At 36.1% G+C, this 18854-nt stretch overlaps 1 protein-coding gene across 2 annotated transcripts in view; it reads right to left on the bottom strand.

The window, feature by feature from the left end:
• GABRA1 (gamma-aminobutyric acid type A receptor subunit alpha1) overlaps nucleotides 1–18854 on the bottom strand; it is a 43357-nt gene that overhangs the window by 8939 nt on the left and 15564 nt on the right. For both annotated transcript variants that reach the window (XM_075102113.1, XM_075102114.1), the window contains exons 4-7: nucleotides 17980–18047; nucleotides 11975–12195; nucleotides 10245–10327; nucleotides 5472–5615 (exon numbers count right to left, since the gene is read on the bottom strand). In XM_075102113.1, the coding sequence (XP_074958214.1) occupies nucleotides 5472–5615; nucleotides 10245–10327; nucleotides 11975–12195; nucleotides 17980–18047 (516 nt within the window). The remainder of the gene's footprint in view (nucleotides 1–5471; nucleotides 5616–10244; nucleotides 10328–11974; nucleotides 12196–17979; nucleotides 18048–18854) is intronic.

Here is an 18854-nt window from a genome sequence, read left to right as displayed (position 1 = left end):
TGTGCTTTATGTACTCTGAAGATAAAGTGTCCCTGTTCTGCTAATTCAGTACTTTACTAAATGATTATTCTCTCTTGAAGTAAATGGACAATGCAAAAATAACATAGAATATTTTCATTAGCACTAACTTTTCGGGTGCTACAAAAACATGTAAGTATTCTAATTGCAATTGAAATGAACCTTAAGCATTTATATAATTCTATAAGCCTTTCCTGCCAAAGTACAGCAAATAATGCCTCGTTTTCAGATCATTATTTACATTGTTGAAAGTGCATTTTGAAAAATAGTAGTTTCTCAAAAGATTGGAAAGCCTGTTGTTGTGACTTTTTTTTTTTCGAGTAGATTGATTCTTATTATTATGCAATAAACATTATCTTAGAAAAAAAACAGGTGGACGTGCACTTGAAGGGAAACATCTATCTAGATTAGAGATGGCATGTGAAATTACTGTTGTTCTATTTTAAAATGTAGGCAGTTAGAAAGAGAAAGTTGCTCTTGTACGGGAAAAGCTTAAATTGGATTAAAAAACTATGTCTAGACATTGACTGCTTATGCACCGAGCATGTCAAATGCTCTTTCTTTAATTGAGAGTCTAGAAGAACAGTCATTTGAACAATCTTGTTCAATATGTAACCCTGAGGAAGGCTTACAAATAAGATGTGACAATATTCCTGGTGTGTTTCAATATAAAAAACAGTAGCAAAGGGGGAAAAAGAATCAGTTATAAGTTGAGAGGTAAAGCAAAAGATGTATAAAAAAAATTTATTTCAAAAATAGGACTGGCAGAAGTAGCGTAGTAGGTATTAGTACTTGAATTTTGCCCACCTTTCTTTAACTTTGACAGAAACAATCTTCTTTTCTTCTGTACCGGAGATTATGATCTTATGAAGGGTGCCAGCCTTGGCTAGAAGAGCCAATAATTTAATTTTATCTACTAAAATATGACGTGGGAAGCTATTTTAATGCAATCAGATATAGAATGCTCACAACGGTATGTCAGAATTAATTCAGTGAGTGTAGATGGCAAGCTAAGAATACAGAGTGAACACACTACTGTACTCTGAAGCTTTATTTAGCTGCTTAAATTATCAAAGTATTTTTAACCTCTGGAAAATGAGAACAAGATTCAAAGCATAAATGCAATTAAAAAGAGAGGGATTACTCTCATCTGTTAAGCATTGCAATAGGTCTGAGCTACAAGTCAGCTAAAGGTAATGCCATGAGGAGTGAATCAGGCAAAGCATAGGCCTAGAATAACGCCTACAGTTCAGTTACAAGGCAAAAACATGTATTTAAGTCTTCAAAGTACCAGTGGACTGTAGTCATTTATTAGAAGATAGTAGATCTTTGATGAGATTTATTTAAAAACTGCAGGACATGAAAGTGCTCGTTATTCACTAAATATTTAGCTTCCCACATTTTATGGCTTTCTTTAGTTGAAAAACATAGCCACATTCTTGACATATGCTGACCACTGTCTAACTTCCCAGCAATTCCTCTGCAATTCTGTTTTCAAAGGCCTGTAATTCACTACAAGCTAAAATTTCAAGTAGTTCTTGGGCAAAACATTTCCTATATTCATAGCACCTGATTACTAGGCTTGCACAAGTTGCAGCACAAGTTGTAGCTTATGCATCTGACATTTATCTCTTACTCTCTTATCCAAAGAAGTTAGAAAGGTATTTCTTTTTAGCTTCCTTGGAATTCCTAAAGTTGTCTACTAATAATTTATCTGCTCTACACAGTTTGATTTTCTTTGATTTATTCCATGAAGGTTAAATTATTTTGTATGTATTATACAATATGAAGCATTTAAAAGTGGTCACACAACTCCTCCATTTCTATTAATTTTTTGAATGATTGTCCACATTTGAACACATCCAGTGTTCTGAAAGAGTTTGTGCCTGTGCGCAGGAGAGAAGATGGCCTCAAGCTGCATCAGGGGAGGTTTAGGTTGGATATTAGGAAAAATTTCTTCACTGAAAGAGTGTTCAGGCATTGGAACAGGCTGCCCAGAGAGGTGGTGGAGTCACCATCCCTGGAGGTATTTAGAAGACATGTAGACGTGGCACTTTGGACATAGTTTAGGAGGCATGGTGGTGTTGGGTTGACAGTTGGACATGATGATCCTACAGGTCTTTTCCAACATTAATGATTCTATTATTCTATGATTCAAGACTTCTGTAACTACAATTTTTGACCAGCCCTTAATTCTACAGTATATCACAATCATTGAGTCAAATGCTAGGGTGCTATAAACTAGCCTGTGTCTTTAGAAGAAAATAGTTGATAATTCAGTAAAGTTACATCAAACCTATTACTCAGTGTTCGGTAAACTATTTTTAATAATCCCAGTTTATCAGGTGAGCACCTAAAATTAACGTGCATCACATTAGATGTAAGGTTTGAGATGGAGGCTGAGTTTTAGCTATAATAATACTTGTTCTATCACTGTAGGTAGGAAGTAAGGCTTTCCTTGCCATTAATTTAAAACTAAGTATTTCTCATTTACTACTTATGCCATGTAACCCAATGAAAAACTCTTAAGAACAGCATTCTCTCAACAGATTTACAGAACACCAGAAAAAAAAATATACCATTGTGAGCATAAATCCTGATGATTCTTAGTGCAAAGCAATGTTTTCAAGGTGGCAAAATAGTTCAGTGTAAACAGAAGCTTGCATGAACCCTTTAAGCATCTGTTAAGGTGCATATAAAAAAAGATAATTTTAAATTTATTCTGAGTCAATATGAGTCAGTACTTGGAGAGTGACAGGAATTTTACATACAAGTACAAAATGGATGACTCTCTGCTTAAGGAAAACTGCAGCAACAATAATGATTATTTAGTTTACTGAATACTATTTTTAAGCCTGTAGTACCTGCATATTCCATTGCCAGCATAGACGAATAACTATTCCATAAAAAAGTAGTCTTTCAAGATTCTCTTGTCATTAAAAAAAAAAAAAAGTTATTTATAGTTATCTTGTTCTAGATCCAGAAATAAGGATAGCAGATGGCCTACTAGCAGAGGAAGAAATTAAGGGTGGGGAGGGGAGAACTTTACGGATTTGCTAAATCATTTAATAGTTTTGAGAATGTTTAGAGTAACCCAGTTACACACAAATTCTTAGAAAATAAGTGTCTGGAACTCCAGACAACTATAAATATAATCTTAAAATTGCCCAAGATTATGTAAATTCCTGTAATGATCCACAGAATCAGCTGCACAAAAGCTTCATTTTCTTGCCTAATAAAGGTGCTGAGAACTCTTAAATGAAGATTGTCTTCTATTCCTTTTGTCATTCTGTCAGATGAGTCAACATCCACAACTCTGAAAGTAGGGATTTAATAATTTTCGTTACATATGTTATATCTTAAAACAGAGATGAGCAGAGGACAAAGATGTGCTGGAGGATCCTGTTGAGACTAGCTGCCCACCTACCTGAGTGGGGAGAAAAGTGATTATTAACAACTTCTGATCCGCACCATTATTCTGGGAAAGGCAAAGCATTTTTCTTTACAAAGCAAATCAAGAAGAATTTTTCCCTGAGACCTTGAATTTGCAAGAAATAAATGTGTTTTTTCCACACTTGTATGTTCTTATCAGGTAGTAACTAAAAGGATTGTAAGTTTGGTACTAAAAAGATTTTTTAATGAGCTTATTTTTAGTTTTGATAACCATTGTATTCAGTTCTTTGTAATGTTTTTCTGCATCTAGACAACAGCATCTTTATTTCAGGTAATATTAATTATACCATATTCAACTTTATAGGTAGGCGTGGTAAGGAGTTTCTTCAGGTAGAAAAAGGAGGCAGAATTCAAACCTATGAAACATATAGACCAAACAAATATTTTGTTGTTTCTTCATGGAAGTGTGTGAAGAATTTTTACGCTACTTATGTTTGCCTTCAGTTCTGTTTAAAAATTTGTTATCTGCGTTTCTTAGGAATTTATAGGATACTTCTCACGTTACCATCTAATTTTCTTGAACTATATCTGGAATTATCTATTTGGTTTAGATATGTTCCCAAGATTATGATTCTTCTGATTATCTTACTGCTCTTATAATGCATCCAGCAAGCAGAGAATTGGCAATGAGTGCAAAAGGGCAGGCATTCAGGTTGCTGAGGTCTCTCTGACTGAGTAGCTTCAGAACAGAAAGCGCAGAGAGCTCGAGATCCTTGCAGTTTCTCACAAATCCTATTGACTTTTCAGCAAAGGGCAGGTGGGGTGAATTACTGGCTCTGCAAAAGTCAATGGCAACATTTCTAGCCGTGGCCAGGCCAAGAGTTCTTCCCTTTTCTTTTTACTTGTCTGATGCATGCTTCTCTGCTCAATAATGGAAACAGTGAAGCTATGGGAACAGTTGTGCTGATATTGTCCTCATGCAAAAAGCCCTTATTACTGCCATCCTACTTACTTCTTTTATGATTACCTCAGCTGAACAGGGGCTTCCAAGTAGTACCTTGAATATTGGTCCATGAGAAACTTTTGTTTCTGAGAAATTTTGTTGGTTTAATAGAGCATATGAATATATTTTGGCAAGCTAAATAAAAAATTCAGACATGAATTAGGGGTCACCTTAAATTGACTCACTTTTCCTTAAACATTCTTTGACTTTGTGAATGGCACAGTAGAAAGTTTGGTTCATGCAGGTATAAGTGTATTTCTCTACTTCAGTCACAACATCAGGTGCATTCAAAGCAATACAACTGGTTCTCCTAATGCAGTGCTTCTTTTGGTCCATTGAACAGTCAATCTATTCAACACACTCTTCTTTATTGCTCAGTTTATTACTGTATTTAGGTCTTCGTGCCCCTTCCAAATTATTAAAAAAAAAATAAAAAAGAAATTACATCTTGAAACAAACACTGCAAAGTGAAAAAGTGAAGGTTTTTAGCCAGCTTCAAGGTTACAGGTACATAATACTACAAATGTCAGCTATATTTCTGTATCTCATTAATAGCTTTGGAGTTAAAGCTGGTGCTAGCATTAAGACACCTAAATCCTGTGTGGATGTTCCAGATGGTTTTTAATTTAATGACATGGTTTTTTACTCTCTAAATACCACCTTGAGAAACTATATGCTTACTTTTTAGCAAGTTACTTCACTGCCTCTAGGAATATGATCTTTGAGGATTAATATTCATATTCTATTTTTTAAGCTTATATAGTAAGCAGACAATACAATAATATGAGGAGTTCTTTATAATGTAAATTACTGTTTTTTTCTGGCTAGATATGCCACTATAGGAAGCTTTTTTTAACTGTTCAAATATTTTAAGCACCAGTTGAAGCAGGAAACTAATCCTAGGATATGTTATCTTTTCAGAATCATGTTTTCCCAATCTGAAGTCCTTATATTGCAATTTATCTCTCACTCCTTGGTCTTTGTATTTTTTTCTCCTTCTCTAAATTATGTTTTGGCAGTTAAATATGCTTCTTTCCAAAAAGCCTTTTCCACAGACCTGTACTGGACTGAACAATTCCAGAGTCCACAGTTTGTCCAAGCAGATCATATTGGTTCAATCGAGAGCCATCTTCAGCCACAACCACTGACCTTGCTGGTTCCCGAGTCCATTCGTACACAACCTCTGCTCTGGTGTAAGCATCTAAGTTAAAAGAAATATATTGCATTTCAGCTTTGCACCTTATATGGCCAGATGGCTTTATCAGAACAATGTTTTGAGCAGTAGTTTGAATATTAAATTCTCTTTAATTATCTGTAGAAACCCACAACTAGTTTACTGGAACTTTTTAGCTATGGGAAATAGAACTGATTTTATAGGTCTATCCATATGATGATTAGCTAAATATCTGCTCTGCAGGGCTGGATTAAGGTTGGTCCTCAATGGCATGAAAATCTTTCTCTGCCTTACATCATTCCTACCTATGTAAAATCTGAGTGACCAGAAGCGAGATTGAAATGTGGAATTTCATGGGCATGCGAGGAATCCAACTCTTTTTCTAACTTTTAACTCCTATCAAGAAAGACAAACCCCAGTCTTTTCAATTTGTCATAGTGTGATGTTGTCTTGGCCACCGTAAGAAAACAAGTTCTTCTCAGATTGGTTTCAGTGATCTTCTCATCATCGGCCTGGCTAGAGCTCTCCATTTGGTAATCCCCCTCCTCGCACTGTCCTTGCTGCATAACAGGCATAGCAGACATTTCTGAGGCTGCCTAGGCTTGAATGAGTTTAAATCACAATTAATCTTTTTTTTTTATTTAGTTATTTTTGGGAAATGCTCACACTCAAGTTCACATTTGTTTGAGACTTCAACAAAGCAAAAGAAAAACACTGTGGGCTCTCCAAACCTGAGTAGTCTAGTATGTTACATAGATAATGCAGTAGCCTGCTCCCTATGCCATCCAGGTGTTTTGTGCTGTTATTAGTACATTATTTTTGTTATTTCAGGAATCAAACTATATATAAATATTTTTAGTCAGTCCTGTTGTAAAATTCTTCTCTCATTTTGCATAGTCTGGAGTCTGACAGTTCTCGCTCTGAGCAGTTAGGGTGGGACTTAGTTGGCTACATGGAGGTATCTAGTGTCATTCTTCACACCTAAGAGTATCCAAGACATGTATAGGACTTAACGTGTCATCAGAACCTACATAAAGCTTGCACCCACCAAAGGCAGCTGGAAGCCAGATGGGACATCTTAAGGCATCTACAATGACACTAGACTCCTACTTACAGGATGAGATTTTCCCTTTTTTCAGGACTGGAAAGCAGGACAAGAAAAGGAGGAATCTGATTTACTTGACCTCATTTGTGAGTTAGTAATTTTATCTTATCAATGTGAGAGATAACAAAAATTGAAGAGGTGGTGTTGGATAGAGTGTGCTGGTAAATTAATTGCATGGCATTTGATCCCACATTATTGAAGTGGAAGGGTGCTTTTACCCTTGGACTTCATATTCCCTAAGCACTGTAATATATACATAGCTTTATGGAATCAGTGGTAAATGCCAATCTACATATTAATAATTCTGACCTTAAAAATAATGGCCTTGCTAAGTACAACAATTGGCTTGGTAATCTAGTTGCAAAAAGAAAAAGTAGAAATAATATTAATTTTCAAGCTTTTTACTTGTTCTGGAGCAGGAAAGGAGTTTGCAAGAGAGAGGACTGATTTCTTGAGCTGCTGAGAACCACCTGATTGGGTCAGCGGGAAGGGAGCACACTCATCAGTGCTGGAGATGAGCACGCCCTGCCCTGTAACGGCCAGATTCGGTGCTCTGTTTGGCTTCCATCCTCAACTTCCAGTTCAGATATTGCATAAGTAGCAACACAGCCTTTTGCTCCTACCACTGCTGCTATCCAGAGTGGCCTTAGTTTTAAACTTGCAATCAGATTTTTGTGGAAAGGGTTGAAAGCATCTGCCTTTCTGATTTTGTTTTGCCAACATATGGCTTTTTGTTGTTCCAGAATCTCTTTAGCATTTGTCACATTGAATTTACATGGAAATAACCTCTAGCTTAAGCTGCTATTTTGGAAAATCACTTTAGCCTTGGAGCTGGGTCAAACATTTATCGGCCTCTACAGTACGGGTGCAGTCCATACAAGACGTGCAACTCCTTCAATATGTGGCTTTTCTGAATCCAACTCCACCAAGTGATGAGGATGTGGAAAAACTCTTATCTAATTTAATTCAAAACAAACAGAGCTGGGCAAACACTACCTGGGGACCTACTAAGTGTAATATTGTAGCCTGCATTTAAAGCATGTTTTCATGACAATTAAATGTCATCTTCACTAAATTTTTCAGTCCATTAGGATGATTATAATTAATTGCTTTAGTTGTTTAACAGAAATGTCTGAAATGTATGATTGCCACTGAAAAAGTGGCAAATAAATATAAGAACTCTTCTTTTTCTGTGTATAATGGCAATTCCCGTTTTCATATCTTGCTTGGATACAGCCATTTGTGCCATGGAAGATATTTCTATTCATATCAATAATGAAATATTGAGATAAATATTCTATAATCTGGTAATTATGACATATAATCTGATGAGAAGGAGGAGAGAGGGACAGCTTTAAGGCCCCGTTCTGGACAGTGAATTCCCTATGCAGTGTTTGCAGTGAAACCCTGCTACAGAAGGAACTCCTCCCCATGAGGACCCCAGATTAGAAACTCACCTGAATTTAGTAGGGGAATGCAAAGTTTCCCTGAAAACTCCTTGATTTTGCCTCATGGCCCTTCCCAGCAGTTGGAGTTACTTGTTTTGCTAGGTCCTGTTTAGGACAGCCGGCATGATAGCCAGTTAGCGTTCAAAACAAGAGAATAATGAGAATAGTCTGTTAAACACAACAGAGCACTCTGAGCTTAGGATGCTGGTTATCGCCTCTGACTTTAGCGTAAGAAATGGTGTCTCAATCAGAAATATCACTGATTTTTTTTTTTTTTGTTCATTTGAGAAAATTATGTACGTTATGATAATAAACTCTTCTTGGCAGGATAAAAAGGAAAATAATTTAAATACAAAAGATATGCAGATACACTTGCAAGTCTTTTTGCTATCTTGTTTTTACTTTGTGTTGTGGTTCTGGAGTTGTATTCAAATCCATATTATCTATCCCATTTCATTCACGTTTTCTGTATCTCTTAATCATTTAATTGAGGCAAGATCCTTAGTAATCTGGAAAGCTGTGCATTTTGTGAACCAAGAGTACAGTAATGTGGGACACAGTGGGCTAGAAAGAACTCAATGTAGGAAAAAAATGGGATCTATTGTTCACACTAGGGAGTGTCTGGTGTTTAGGCTGTGGCTCAGTGATGCACACAGGTGGTGACAAGTGTCTTATCAAGTCTATAAAAATTCAATGTAGTAGTTCAGCTTGTTCAAAAACTGTTATTGGTTTAACTTTGCATGAGCAGGTTTTATGCACAATTAGCCATTTTCCCAACTCCCAGATCCAACATGCAGTCCACATAAATATTTTAATGTGCATTTCAAAAGAAATTCCGTCCTGCGACCACTCCTGATCTAACTGGGATCTCAGGTGCACAGATCTGTTACTAATCAAGAGCCCACTGCAGCTATTTGCTCTGTTATTAGCTGGAGTAGGCCTACCCCCTGCCCTCCCCCCACACTTTTGTTTCAGAGGAGATTTGGAAAGATTTACTGGAAGTGCTGGAAGAAAACTTAACATTCAAGGAGTAAACTATTCCTGTCAGTGATACGCCAAGTTTGTATGAGCTTTTTGTTCTCTAAATTTTATCTAGGAGGCTAGTAGCTCTTTAAAGACAAAACATCAGTCCTTTCTCATGGTAAACATAGTGCTATTCAGCCCAAAGTAAATTATCGCCCTGTCTGGTAACATGTGAAGAATGAATTGGGTGTTCTGTTTGTTGACTTCTAAAATAGATCAAGGCACTAAGTACCCATTATCAATGAAACGACCCATTTCTACTAGAAAAAAATAACCATTGAGGAAACAATTTGTACACTACATCTTCCACACATTCTGTCTTCCTTGTTTGTGTTGAACCAACCAGAGTAAAACAGCTCTTCATTTTCTTTATTTTTACTTAAAGAGTTGAAGGCAACTATATTTAATTTTTTAAAAATACTATGTTTAGCTAAGTTTGAAAGTATCAGTGTCAGGTTAGTTGTTATTCAAGTTAAAGTTTTGGGGTAAATACTTAACTTACAGGAAGCTTCGTCACTTATTACAGATTTCAGTTAAGTTACATTTTGACCAGTACATTCTCTAATCAAAGGTTACAAATGTTGCAGGTATAGGACTCTATTTGGAGTTTTGTGAGATTTTTCACTTCCAGAAATGTTACACAATTTTAATACTTATATTTTATAATCTTAGGCAGAATTTTGTTCTAAATGTGCCAAGACTATGGTAGGGGAATTCTTTTCACCTAAATCAATTCATTTATCCATGGTCTGTATTACTTTTCTCTAACATTGATTTTGGGTCTTAACAAAATAAAGCAACTATAAGATTAACAACATTTTCTGTGTGACAAGCTACTTTTCTAGACGTTTAGAGCACTGTGATTTTTCTCTTTTGTGAATGTCCAGTCATGTTGTTGGAGAATATTTAACACACATAGAAGTTAGTTATATTAAATATAAACATATATAAAAGAATAAAAATACAACCCTGAAAAGAATGAAAAATACACAAGATTAAACCCTTGAGGTTTTCTCAGTTGCAAAATACTTCTGTAAAGTGGCCTAAAAAGCGAGAAACCTCAATTTAAAATAAACTTACAGCTTCCAAATTTCAAGGGGCAAGCATGTGCATCCATAGGAAAGTCTTCTAAATGCATTGGGCATTCTGCTCTCACAGTCAATCTATAATGGATTAATGAGCAAAAGGACACATTTACTCTAGTTTCATAGAAATAGCAAATAGACTTCTATTAAGACACACAGAATAAGTATAGCATAATATCTGTTATGTGATTAATTAGCAGCTAGAATGGGACCTGAATTGTTTGGCTGGGGGCCTGACAGGCATGTGTAGACACCACAGTGCGACTGGCTCTGCCCTTCTACCATGTTCCGCTATAGAGCAGAGACATGCTCAGGCTTCTAACTTGGCATGAGGATTAAAATCTATTACAAACTGAAATTGCTTCCTTGTTGCCATCATTAAATTGGCCAACTCTGGATGTTCAGACATTTGCTGAAATCATTTTGTTGCTATCAGCTTGGGTGCAAACATATTTCTCAATAAAACAGATTAAATAAACTAGAAACAGTCACATACCGCATACCAGCAAGGAATGAACAATAGTTGAATACTAGGCAGAAGATTGCATTAAGGCACTTGCAAAGGTGAGCAAATAGAAATGGTAATGGTCAAAAAAAGAGACATATATGAACAATGTGCTGCCAAGATAGTGCTCTTGTGGATTAAATCCCTAACAGCCAAGCATTGAGGAAGACAAGAAAAAATTATCTGGACTTGTATAACTACCAGCCAAGCAAAGTCTACCCTAGCCTAGGCAGTCTTGAAAGATACTGCAGAATAAATTGAGCATATTTGACAGGCTCCCAAAAGCCTGGAAACTTTGTTTTCTCCAAATACTTGTACTGTTTTAAAAAACATCTTTAAAATTGTTAAAAGAAAATTCAGTGTTCACCTATGTACTAAGCTATCCATCTTGACTTTGAGTCAACAGAATCACTTTATACCTTGTTTGATTCCATGGGAGACATAAATGGGGTATGTGTAGCTCTGCAGAGACAACATACCATTTTTTTCATTAATTTGTAGTCTTTTAATCCAGAATGTTTCCGTGACTCTGGATCATCGTTACTTCAAAAGGATGTACTTAACTCCTCTGTTGACAACTGGGTAGCTAAAGTTCAGTTATCCATGAAGAGAGTAACATATTTCCTGCAAAAAATGGTGCCAGCACAAAAATATTTTTTTTCTCCTAACTTTCCAAATGCTTTAGTGAATTGTTTTTCTTATTATGAATGGAATAAGAAGTGTCTATTTTTAGACTGTCATGCTCTGTATTCCCAAGAACAAGAAATATGAAGAATAGGCAATGAATTCTGTGTGCATGTGCTAGTTCTTAGAATCTGCTTTCTATAGGATCCAAAGATTAAAGACCCTTGTACATGATCTAGTATTCTAGATTATATTAAACTTTCAGGCTTTGTTATACTCTGCTGATGGAATCCTTGAAAGCAGCTCCAAATTAGGATCCTCTGCAAATCGATGGATTCCTAATAAAATAGATACCTTTTTAAAATCAAGCATTAAGACGCATCCAGAGAGTGTAAAGGTAGCACAGCAGGAAGGGAGAAAAATAAACACTGCAAATGCCTCAGGTTGTCCATTATTCCATGGCCTATTGTGAAAACAGTTACTAAGCAGGGATCAAGTTATGCTCAAAAAGGAACCTGTTTCCTGTTTGGAAAATATAATGCTTTAACAAGTTAAATTGTCAAACTAAATGAAGGATATAATATTTTATGGCTCACCTCATTGTGTATAGCAATGTCCCATCCTCTGTAATTCGTAATAGTTTATTTGGCATCGTCATGTTATGAGCCACTGACTTCTTTCCATTGTGGAAAAAGGTATCAGGTGTCCAAATTTTGCTGGCCATTAAATTATTTAACCGAAGAACAGTCATAGGTCCTTTAAATTTTAATCTCTCATCTTTCCAGCTTTGGCGGAAAAATACATCTATAGTGTATTCCTACATCAATTCAGAAAAAAGGGAAACACTTATGATGCCATATGTTGCAGTGTGAGAACTTGAAAAGTATGTTCTTACCGTTCCCTAGAAGCAAGATGACTATTAACGAAATTAGTAATTATCAGAACATTTGTACTCCATATTACTTACAATGTACCTGAAGCTGGTTATTAAACAGTTACAATATCATTACTGTGTTCAACAGAATACATGTTAGGGAGAATAGTGTATTGAAAAGTAGACAAGAATTTCAGATATAGTATAGTGGAAACAAAATAATTCACACTTTTCTCACTTCTATTTCACCTTCAGTAAAACTGTAATTTGAAGCTGTGGATATGTAGCCAGCATGTGTAGCACACAAAGAATATGTCTTTTAGAAGAACGCAAGCCTGGTGAGACAGGGTCTTACTAGAACCGTTTGTTCTAAGTGTCTCATTAGCATAAACATGTAGTCCACCTGCGAAAAGTTCACAGTTCTCTAAAATTATGTGGTCTGATTTATGATATGCGGAATGGCTCTTTGGGCCAAATCACTGGACTACAGAGAACACAAGCCAAGGACAGCTTTGGACCAAGAAGTACAGTTCAGTTATGCAAAGACTGGGCCAACAGAGAAGAGAGGCAGTGGCTGGCTCAGTGTACATGGGGAGAATCAAAATAAGCAACACTCACTACGAAATGAAAGAATTATTTGTTACAAAGCAACAGGACCAAAGGTAAGAGGTCAGTTAAGTTTCGCTCTCTCACGTGGAGTTAGGAAAAATATGTTGAAGTATTATACCTAAAATATGTATATATAAAATATGTATGTGGGGTGAAAATGTGAAAAACTCTTGCAGATGGAGTATAGTATAATATTTTCCCAGGGAAAAATTCCATTCTGACATGAAAGTTCAGTACGGGACTATCCTGCCCTTCCATCATTCATGGTTATGATATTGTGATAAACATGAAAAGTAGCTATCCAGACACTATTCAGTATTACCCTGACTGATAATCTTTTGGCTGAGAAACTGAACCTTTGCTTGAGACCTCCTGCCAATGGAGATGGCAAATCCTGAAATAAAGGAGATTCTTGTGTGTGAAGGCACACACAACTGTAAGGAAAAGAGCTGCCCCAAGGAGCATGTTATTAAAGAGAACATTCTGGAACGAGTGTGCAAAATCACTCTGTGGCAGACTCCCTTAGACTTGTGATTTTTCTTGCAACAAATGGCAACGCTCCATACAATGTAAGCAATCATGAGCTGTTTATTCCTTGTGCAAGTATCAGCAGGAATGGTGATTCTTACTAGTGGTGTGTTAGTCCTGGTTTTAGGGCATGAAATGCCTAAATAAATTTCCTGTGGACATCAAAAAGTTGTAGTTCCAGGGGGGTGGTCTTACTTTGTGGTTTTGTTGGGGTCTTGGGGGGTTAATTTACATCCCAGACCTGTGAATTGTTTTGGTGCATACTTGATTGTATTTCCATTTTTTTTAATCACGTGCTGGTGAGCTGCTGTAGCCTGGATTTGTTCAGCTCCAGTGACAGCAGTTGTGCATTTATAGCCAACTACTTGCTTCTGAATTTTGCTTAGTTGGGGTCTTAGGTTGAACTGTGTGCAAAATCTTGTCCCAGGTGTGCAGTAGAGTTAGAGAGAAGGAGGTTTAAAATGCAGTATGATGACATTAAGATACCGGATTTCCTCCATATTTTACTAGCGCCAAAGAAAATTTCCTCTTACATGCATGGGAAAGGTAAAAGACGCCCAGAAGGTGACATCGTTTCAGTGGGCATGCCATTCCCTTTTTATCTTTTTCAGCCTGCAAAGAAGGAGGTGAGTGGGAGGTGATACAGGTTGAGAGAAGGGAGTCTGGTTTTTCACTTTATATGAACACAAGGTTCTTGTGCTGGAAAAGAACAAGGAGTCTGAGAGATTTGATAAGGGACTTGACAGCATAAGACAAAACTCAATCAAAAAGTAGCTGTCAGGTCATGCCTGGCACAGACTGAATCATTCTCTGTCCCAGCCTGTTGCACCATATAGGATGAATTCATTTTGGCGGAGATTTCTCAACTCGTTAGCTTTCACTACCCACTTTAACATGTACAATAATTCTCCTCAAATGAATCCTGACAGACAGCTGATCTTTAAGATCAAGTCATCAGATGCTCTGATTAGGGCTTTCTTCTATGGGAAGGTGCTATAGAGAACAAAGGAACAGAAGGATTTTCTCCAAACCAGGTACTATAGAAGTCGTCTATGTGCAAACATATGAGCAAGATGAAATTCGGAATAAGTTCTCCACAGTGGAGACCCTTCATTCCTTAGTGTGCAGGTAAAGAAAGATGATTCCTATCTGCACTTTGGCAATAAGTTGTATGGTACTGAATATATATTTGCAACACTTTGATTTAAATGTTCTCTAATTTACTCATCTGATATCTCTCCTTGGAGAGTGTTTATTCCCAGGGTAGACCACACTACGGTCTACATCAGACAGGGTGCTGTACAGGAAGGTAATAAGACAGATATTTGTTCCTGAAAACCTGACAGTACAGCAGCAGTGGGAATGAAGGTTTACTAGTCAACAACAACAAAAATCTGTCTTTATGAAAAAAAAATTTAAAATGCTTCTTATTCCAGAGAATAACAAAAATTACAGTCCTGAGAATAGCCAGTTATATGTTGATTAGTTCAATCCATCATCTGAGAGACCATGCCTGAAAACCTGCATAGTTCTAAAAAAAAAGATGTTTTTATTTTAAAAAGTGTTTTTCTTCTGTTTAACTTTATTCACAAGTTTAAGAACAAGCCAAGACATTCTCTTTATAGAATAACAGGTTATGTCTATGCGGCTCTTAAAAGAGTGTATTGAGAGTGGGTAGGAACACCATGTACTCCCTGATATATCAACCTACTATCTATATAACTGCTTCATTGGATTTCTGCAAACAGATGGTCTAGGTATGCTGATGTCTCACTGTGGCTGTACTTTCATAACACATGGCATCAGCTGGAATATCTTGTTGCCAGTTCCCTGCCATCAGTCCTGGGCTCAGACAGTAGCGCATCATTCCCTCCATGTGCCGATCCAGCTGCTTGTGAGGCCCCCTCCATGACCAAATTCCACAATCTAGTCTACATTTACTGTAAGTCTGCTCATTTGGAGCAAATTTGGGGTAGCCCTCAAATGATGGTGTCTACAATCAACCTGTAGTATGCATAGAGGACTTTGCACTAAATGTATATTGAAATTGATATAAATTTTATATTCTGGTAAGCTCTTCATTTTATCTTTCTCTTTCTGTCTCTGATTTCATACTTATTTCCTTAGGCAAAAGGCTTAGCATGAGTAGGCTGCACACACATTACTTTTCGGGGGAGGTGAGTAGGAGTTTTACACTAAACGCTTTTCTGTAATTCCTTAGTTTTCAAGACATATGAATGCCTGCCTGTGTGTTTCTTGCTCACACATTTTATTAAGAGACTGATTAATTCTTTCTCCTGTTTACCTAAGTGAAAATCAGGAGTCAATGTGGTATGGGTTTTTAATTGTTTTTGAGATTTTTTTTTAGGTAGTGATCACTTATGCTATAGTTATTCAGCTATACTGAGTTATAGCTTAAGTCAATAATTTCTTTTCAAATATACCTGTTACTACTTCTGAAAGCAGATTATTTTTAGCTTCAGTGTTTTATTCTTCTTCAAAACCCAAACCCCATACAAATATCAGTTTGTCCTAGGGATGGTAAATTATCTTTACCTTCTACTTAATAATTAAATCACCTGAAGCTACAAAGAATAAGTAGATACCAAAGTCCAAATGTTATATAGTCCCAAGTAATTCAGTAAGCCTATCAGTTACTCTAAACTTATATCTACATGTAGGAAAGCATCCATGCCTATTCTTTTATTAGATTGCTATTCATTATTGGAATTTTCTAGTAAATCTGACTCAACAGAGCAAGCAATAGCTTAGCCAGCTGACTTATAGACAATGACTCTAATAAATATTAATACAAAGCATACATGCACCCGCATATATCTATCACTTTTTTTTGTTCACCTCCCACAAACATCTGTGTCCAGCACAATACTTTAAATTACATTAACTTTCAGGAAATTAATGAAAGTCCTGTCCCGAGAAGACAGATCTCTACAAAAAATGGAGCAATCTCAGATCACTTACAAACTGCGGCTGCTACCTTTTTAATTCAAAGACTATTAAGTTAAAAAAAACCACATGTATTCTAGTCACATGGCTCTGTTCAAAATTTTCAGTTTGTCCAGTGGTGATCGGCTACCTATTTTGAGACAGAAATGAGAAAGTAAGGTGAAGTGTTTCGCTGAACCAATTACCAGAACACAAATAGGTGGATGTCAGTGGTTTCTACCAATCTTTATCCAAGGAATTTCTCCTCTTTGAATGTATAATTTAGAGTAATAAGTCGACATTGGATTTTCACAAGATTATCACAGAACAAAAAAGCTGAATAGAATGAATGATTTTTTAAAAAAAATTCTTCATGATATAGGTGGTACTTAATACTGTATATCTGTGCTGAGTCACAGTCTGGATTATCCTTCTGTTGTAGGTCTTCTCAGCAGAATGACTAGTCAAAAAGCCTGTGCTGCCCAAGCTATTCTTTTTCATTTAAATATCATGGCATCAGTTGCAATTATAAATTTGACTGTACCTTTATAAATGCAGTTTTCCAAGCAATCAGGAAAATTATGTCTCTGCATAAGGTTCTTTTAGGAAAATAAATTACCTTGTAAAAGATACTTTCTCTGTTTTTCTATCCCTTAACATTATTTTGAGTAGTCAAAACTTGTAATATCTTACTGTTTAAGGCCTGTCTATTGTTCTAGTTCAAATTAAACAACTTACAATTTTGTGGTAAGAAATGCAACTTATTTCCTTTCCTGTGATAATTTCTCTTTTTTTTTTCATCTTTCTTTTGGTGAATATCTTTAGCTAAATGTAGCCAGCTACAAGGGTGAACTGTTTTCTCTTCTTCATTTAAATTAATGAGGATGTTTCCAACATTCATCCTAACACAGGATCCAGCAGATGTCTGTAGCCGCAGACCAGGCTTTCCCTGTCAATAGCAACCTACTTGTGAAGACCTCATTTATATGCAAAATTTAAAGTACCTTATCCATATTTTTACACAGTTTTTAATATCTCTTAAGACCATGGCTCACAACATCTTCATTCAGTTTTCTGAACTTCCCCATCCCCTGCAGTTATCTAGCAATTTGATTTTAATATTCATTCCCTAAAGAAGTGACACTAATTTTCTCATTAATCTTCTCTTCTCTTTCAGCAGCCAAGATCTAGGAAAGTCACTTCCCATTGATCAGTAGCTTTTAATATAAAAATACAGGTTAGACTGTACAGATGTCACACTGTAGGCCTAAGTGTTAATTGCGTTTTAAGATTATGATCTTTCTCGGCAAATTGGATCAGTGGTGTGCCAGCAAGGACCTGAGCAATCATTCTCAGAAGAATATGGATCCAAACCCTAATGCATTTCATAATATATTATGGAGCAAATATAATGTCTGTTAAAACATATTATTAAGTCACTGAGGCTGCTAATTTCAGGGCACTTAAATGCAGTCACATCTAGCAGGAATGGTTGCACATAAAAGCTGACAGCATTTTGGAATCAAGGCTTTAAAAAATGGCCAGCTTTAAAAGAGGTAAATAAGTTATTGCATAGGTCTTTCATCCTCCAAATTTAAAAGACAAGAGAAAATGAATGCTGTAGAAATATAGGCCATCACTTACCATATCGTGGTCTGAAACCGGCCCAAAACTGGTGACGAAGATGTCAGTCTTCACTTCAGTTACACGCTCTGATGAAGCAGGAAATTAGGACAGTGAGTGTCTATCAACAGTCTTCATTAGACCTAAGCACTACCAATTCCCACAATAAATAGAAAAATTTTTGGCTTTGATTAGCCATTCTAGAATCGGTCTACGATACAATCCTGATAATTTATTGCTTCTAGATGTAATTTCACAGTCAATATTGTCAGCAACAATTTCTTTATTGCAGTGTTTCCACAGAACTTTTTGAGGCATGGCTTGTGATGCCACAGTACAGCAGCCATAGTTCCACTGCTGTGTAAATCTTTTCACTCTTAGACTAATAAATCTTCTTGTCTGACAATATAAACAGTGCTGAATATTGTACACAGTACTCAGAAGTCTCATTGGGTACTCAATATTTCTGGGCAAGCTGAATGAAGGTCTTTAATAATGAACCCTGGGCTTATGAATTATGTATTTTGTATTGAGACACAGGAGCATAGAAGGAAGAGAGAGAGAATACATTATGGTGTATAAAAACATATTTTATTGGCTTCAGCTAGAAATGGCTGCATTATCCTTAACTGCAATAAATAAAAAGGAGTTAAAACTTTCCAGGTAACTATCTGCTAAACTTCTCTATTACAATTTTTGACTACATATAAATGTTATAGTTTGTACATGATTTAGATTTCTTTTTAGATTTATATGAGCACTAACATTAGATTTCCCTTAAATTACCAAATTTGTTTTATAGGCCTCAATGACAGATTAGTATAAATAATAATAATCCTGAAATCTTTAAGTTGTACATAATACAGAATATATGTTTATGCTACACCATAAAGCTA

This window comes from Phalacrocorax aristotelis, chromosome 8 (genome assembly GCF_949628215.1).
Source record: "Phalacrocorax aristotelis chromosome 8, bGulAri2.1, whole genome shotgun sequence".
Classification (NCBI taxonomy): Eukaryota; Metazoa; Chordata; class Aves; order Suliformes; family Phalacrocoracidae; genus Phalacrocorax; species Phalacrocorax aristotelis.
Note: the sequence above shows the minus strand (reverse complement) of the source record. Positions and strands in the feature narration are given on the sequence as shown.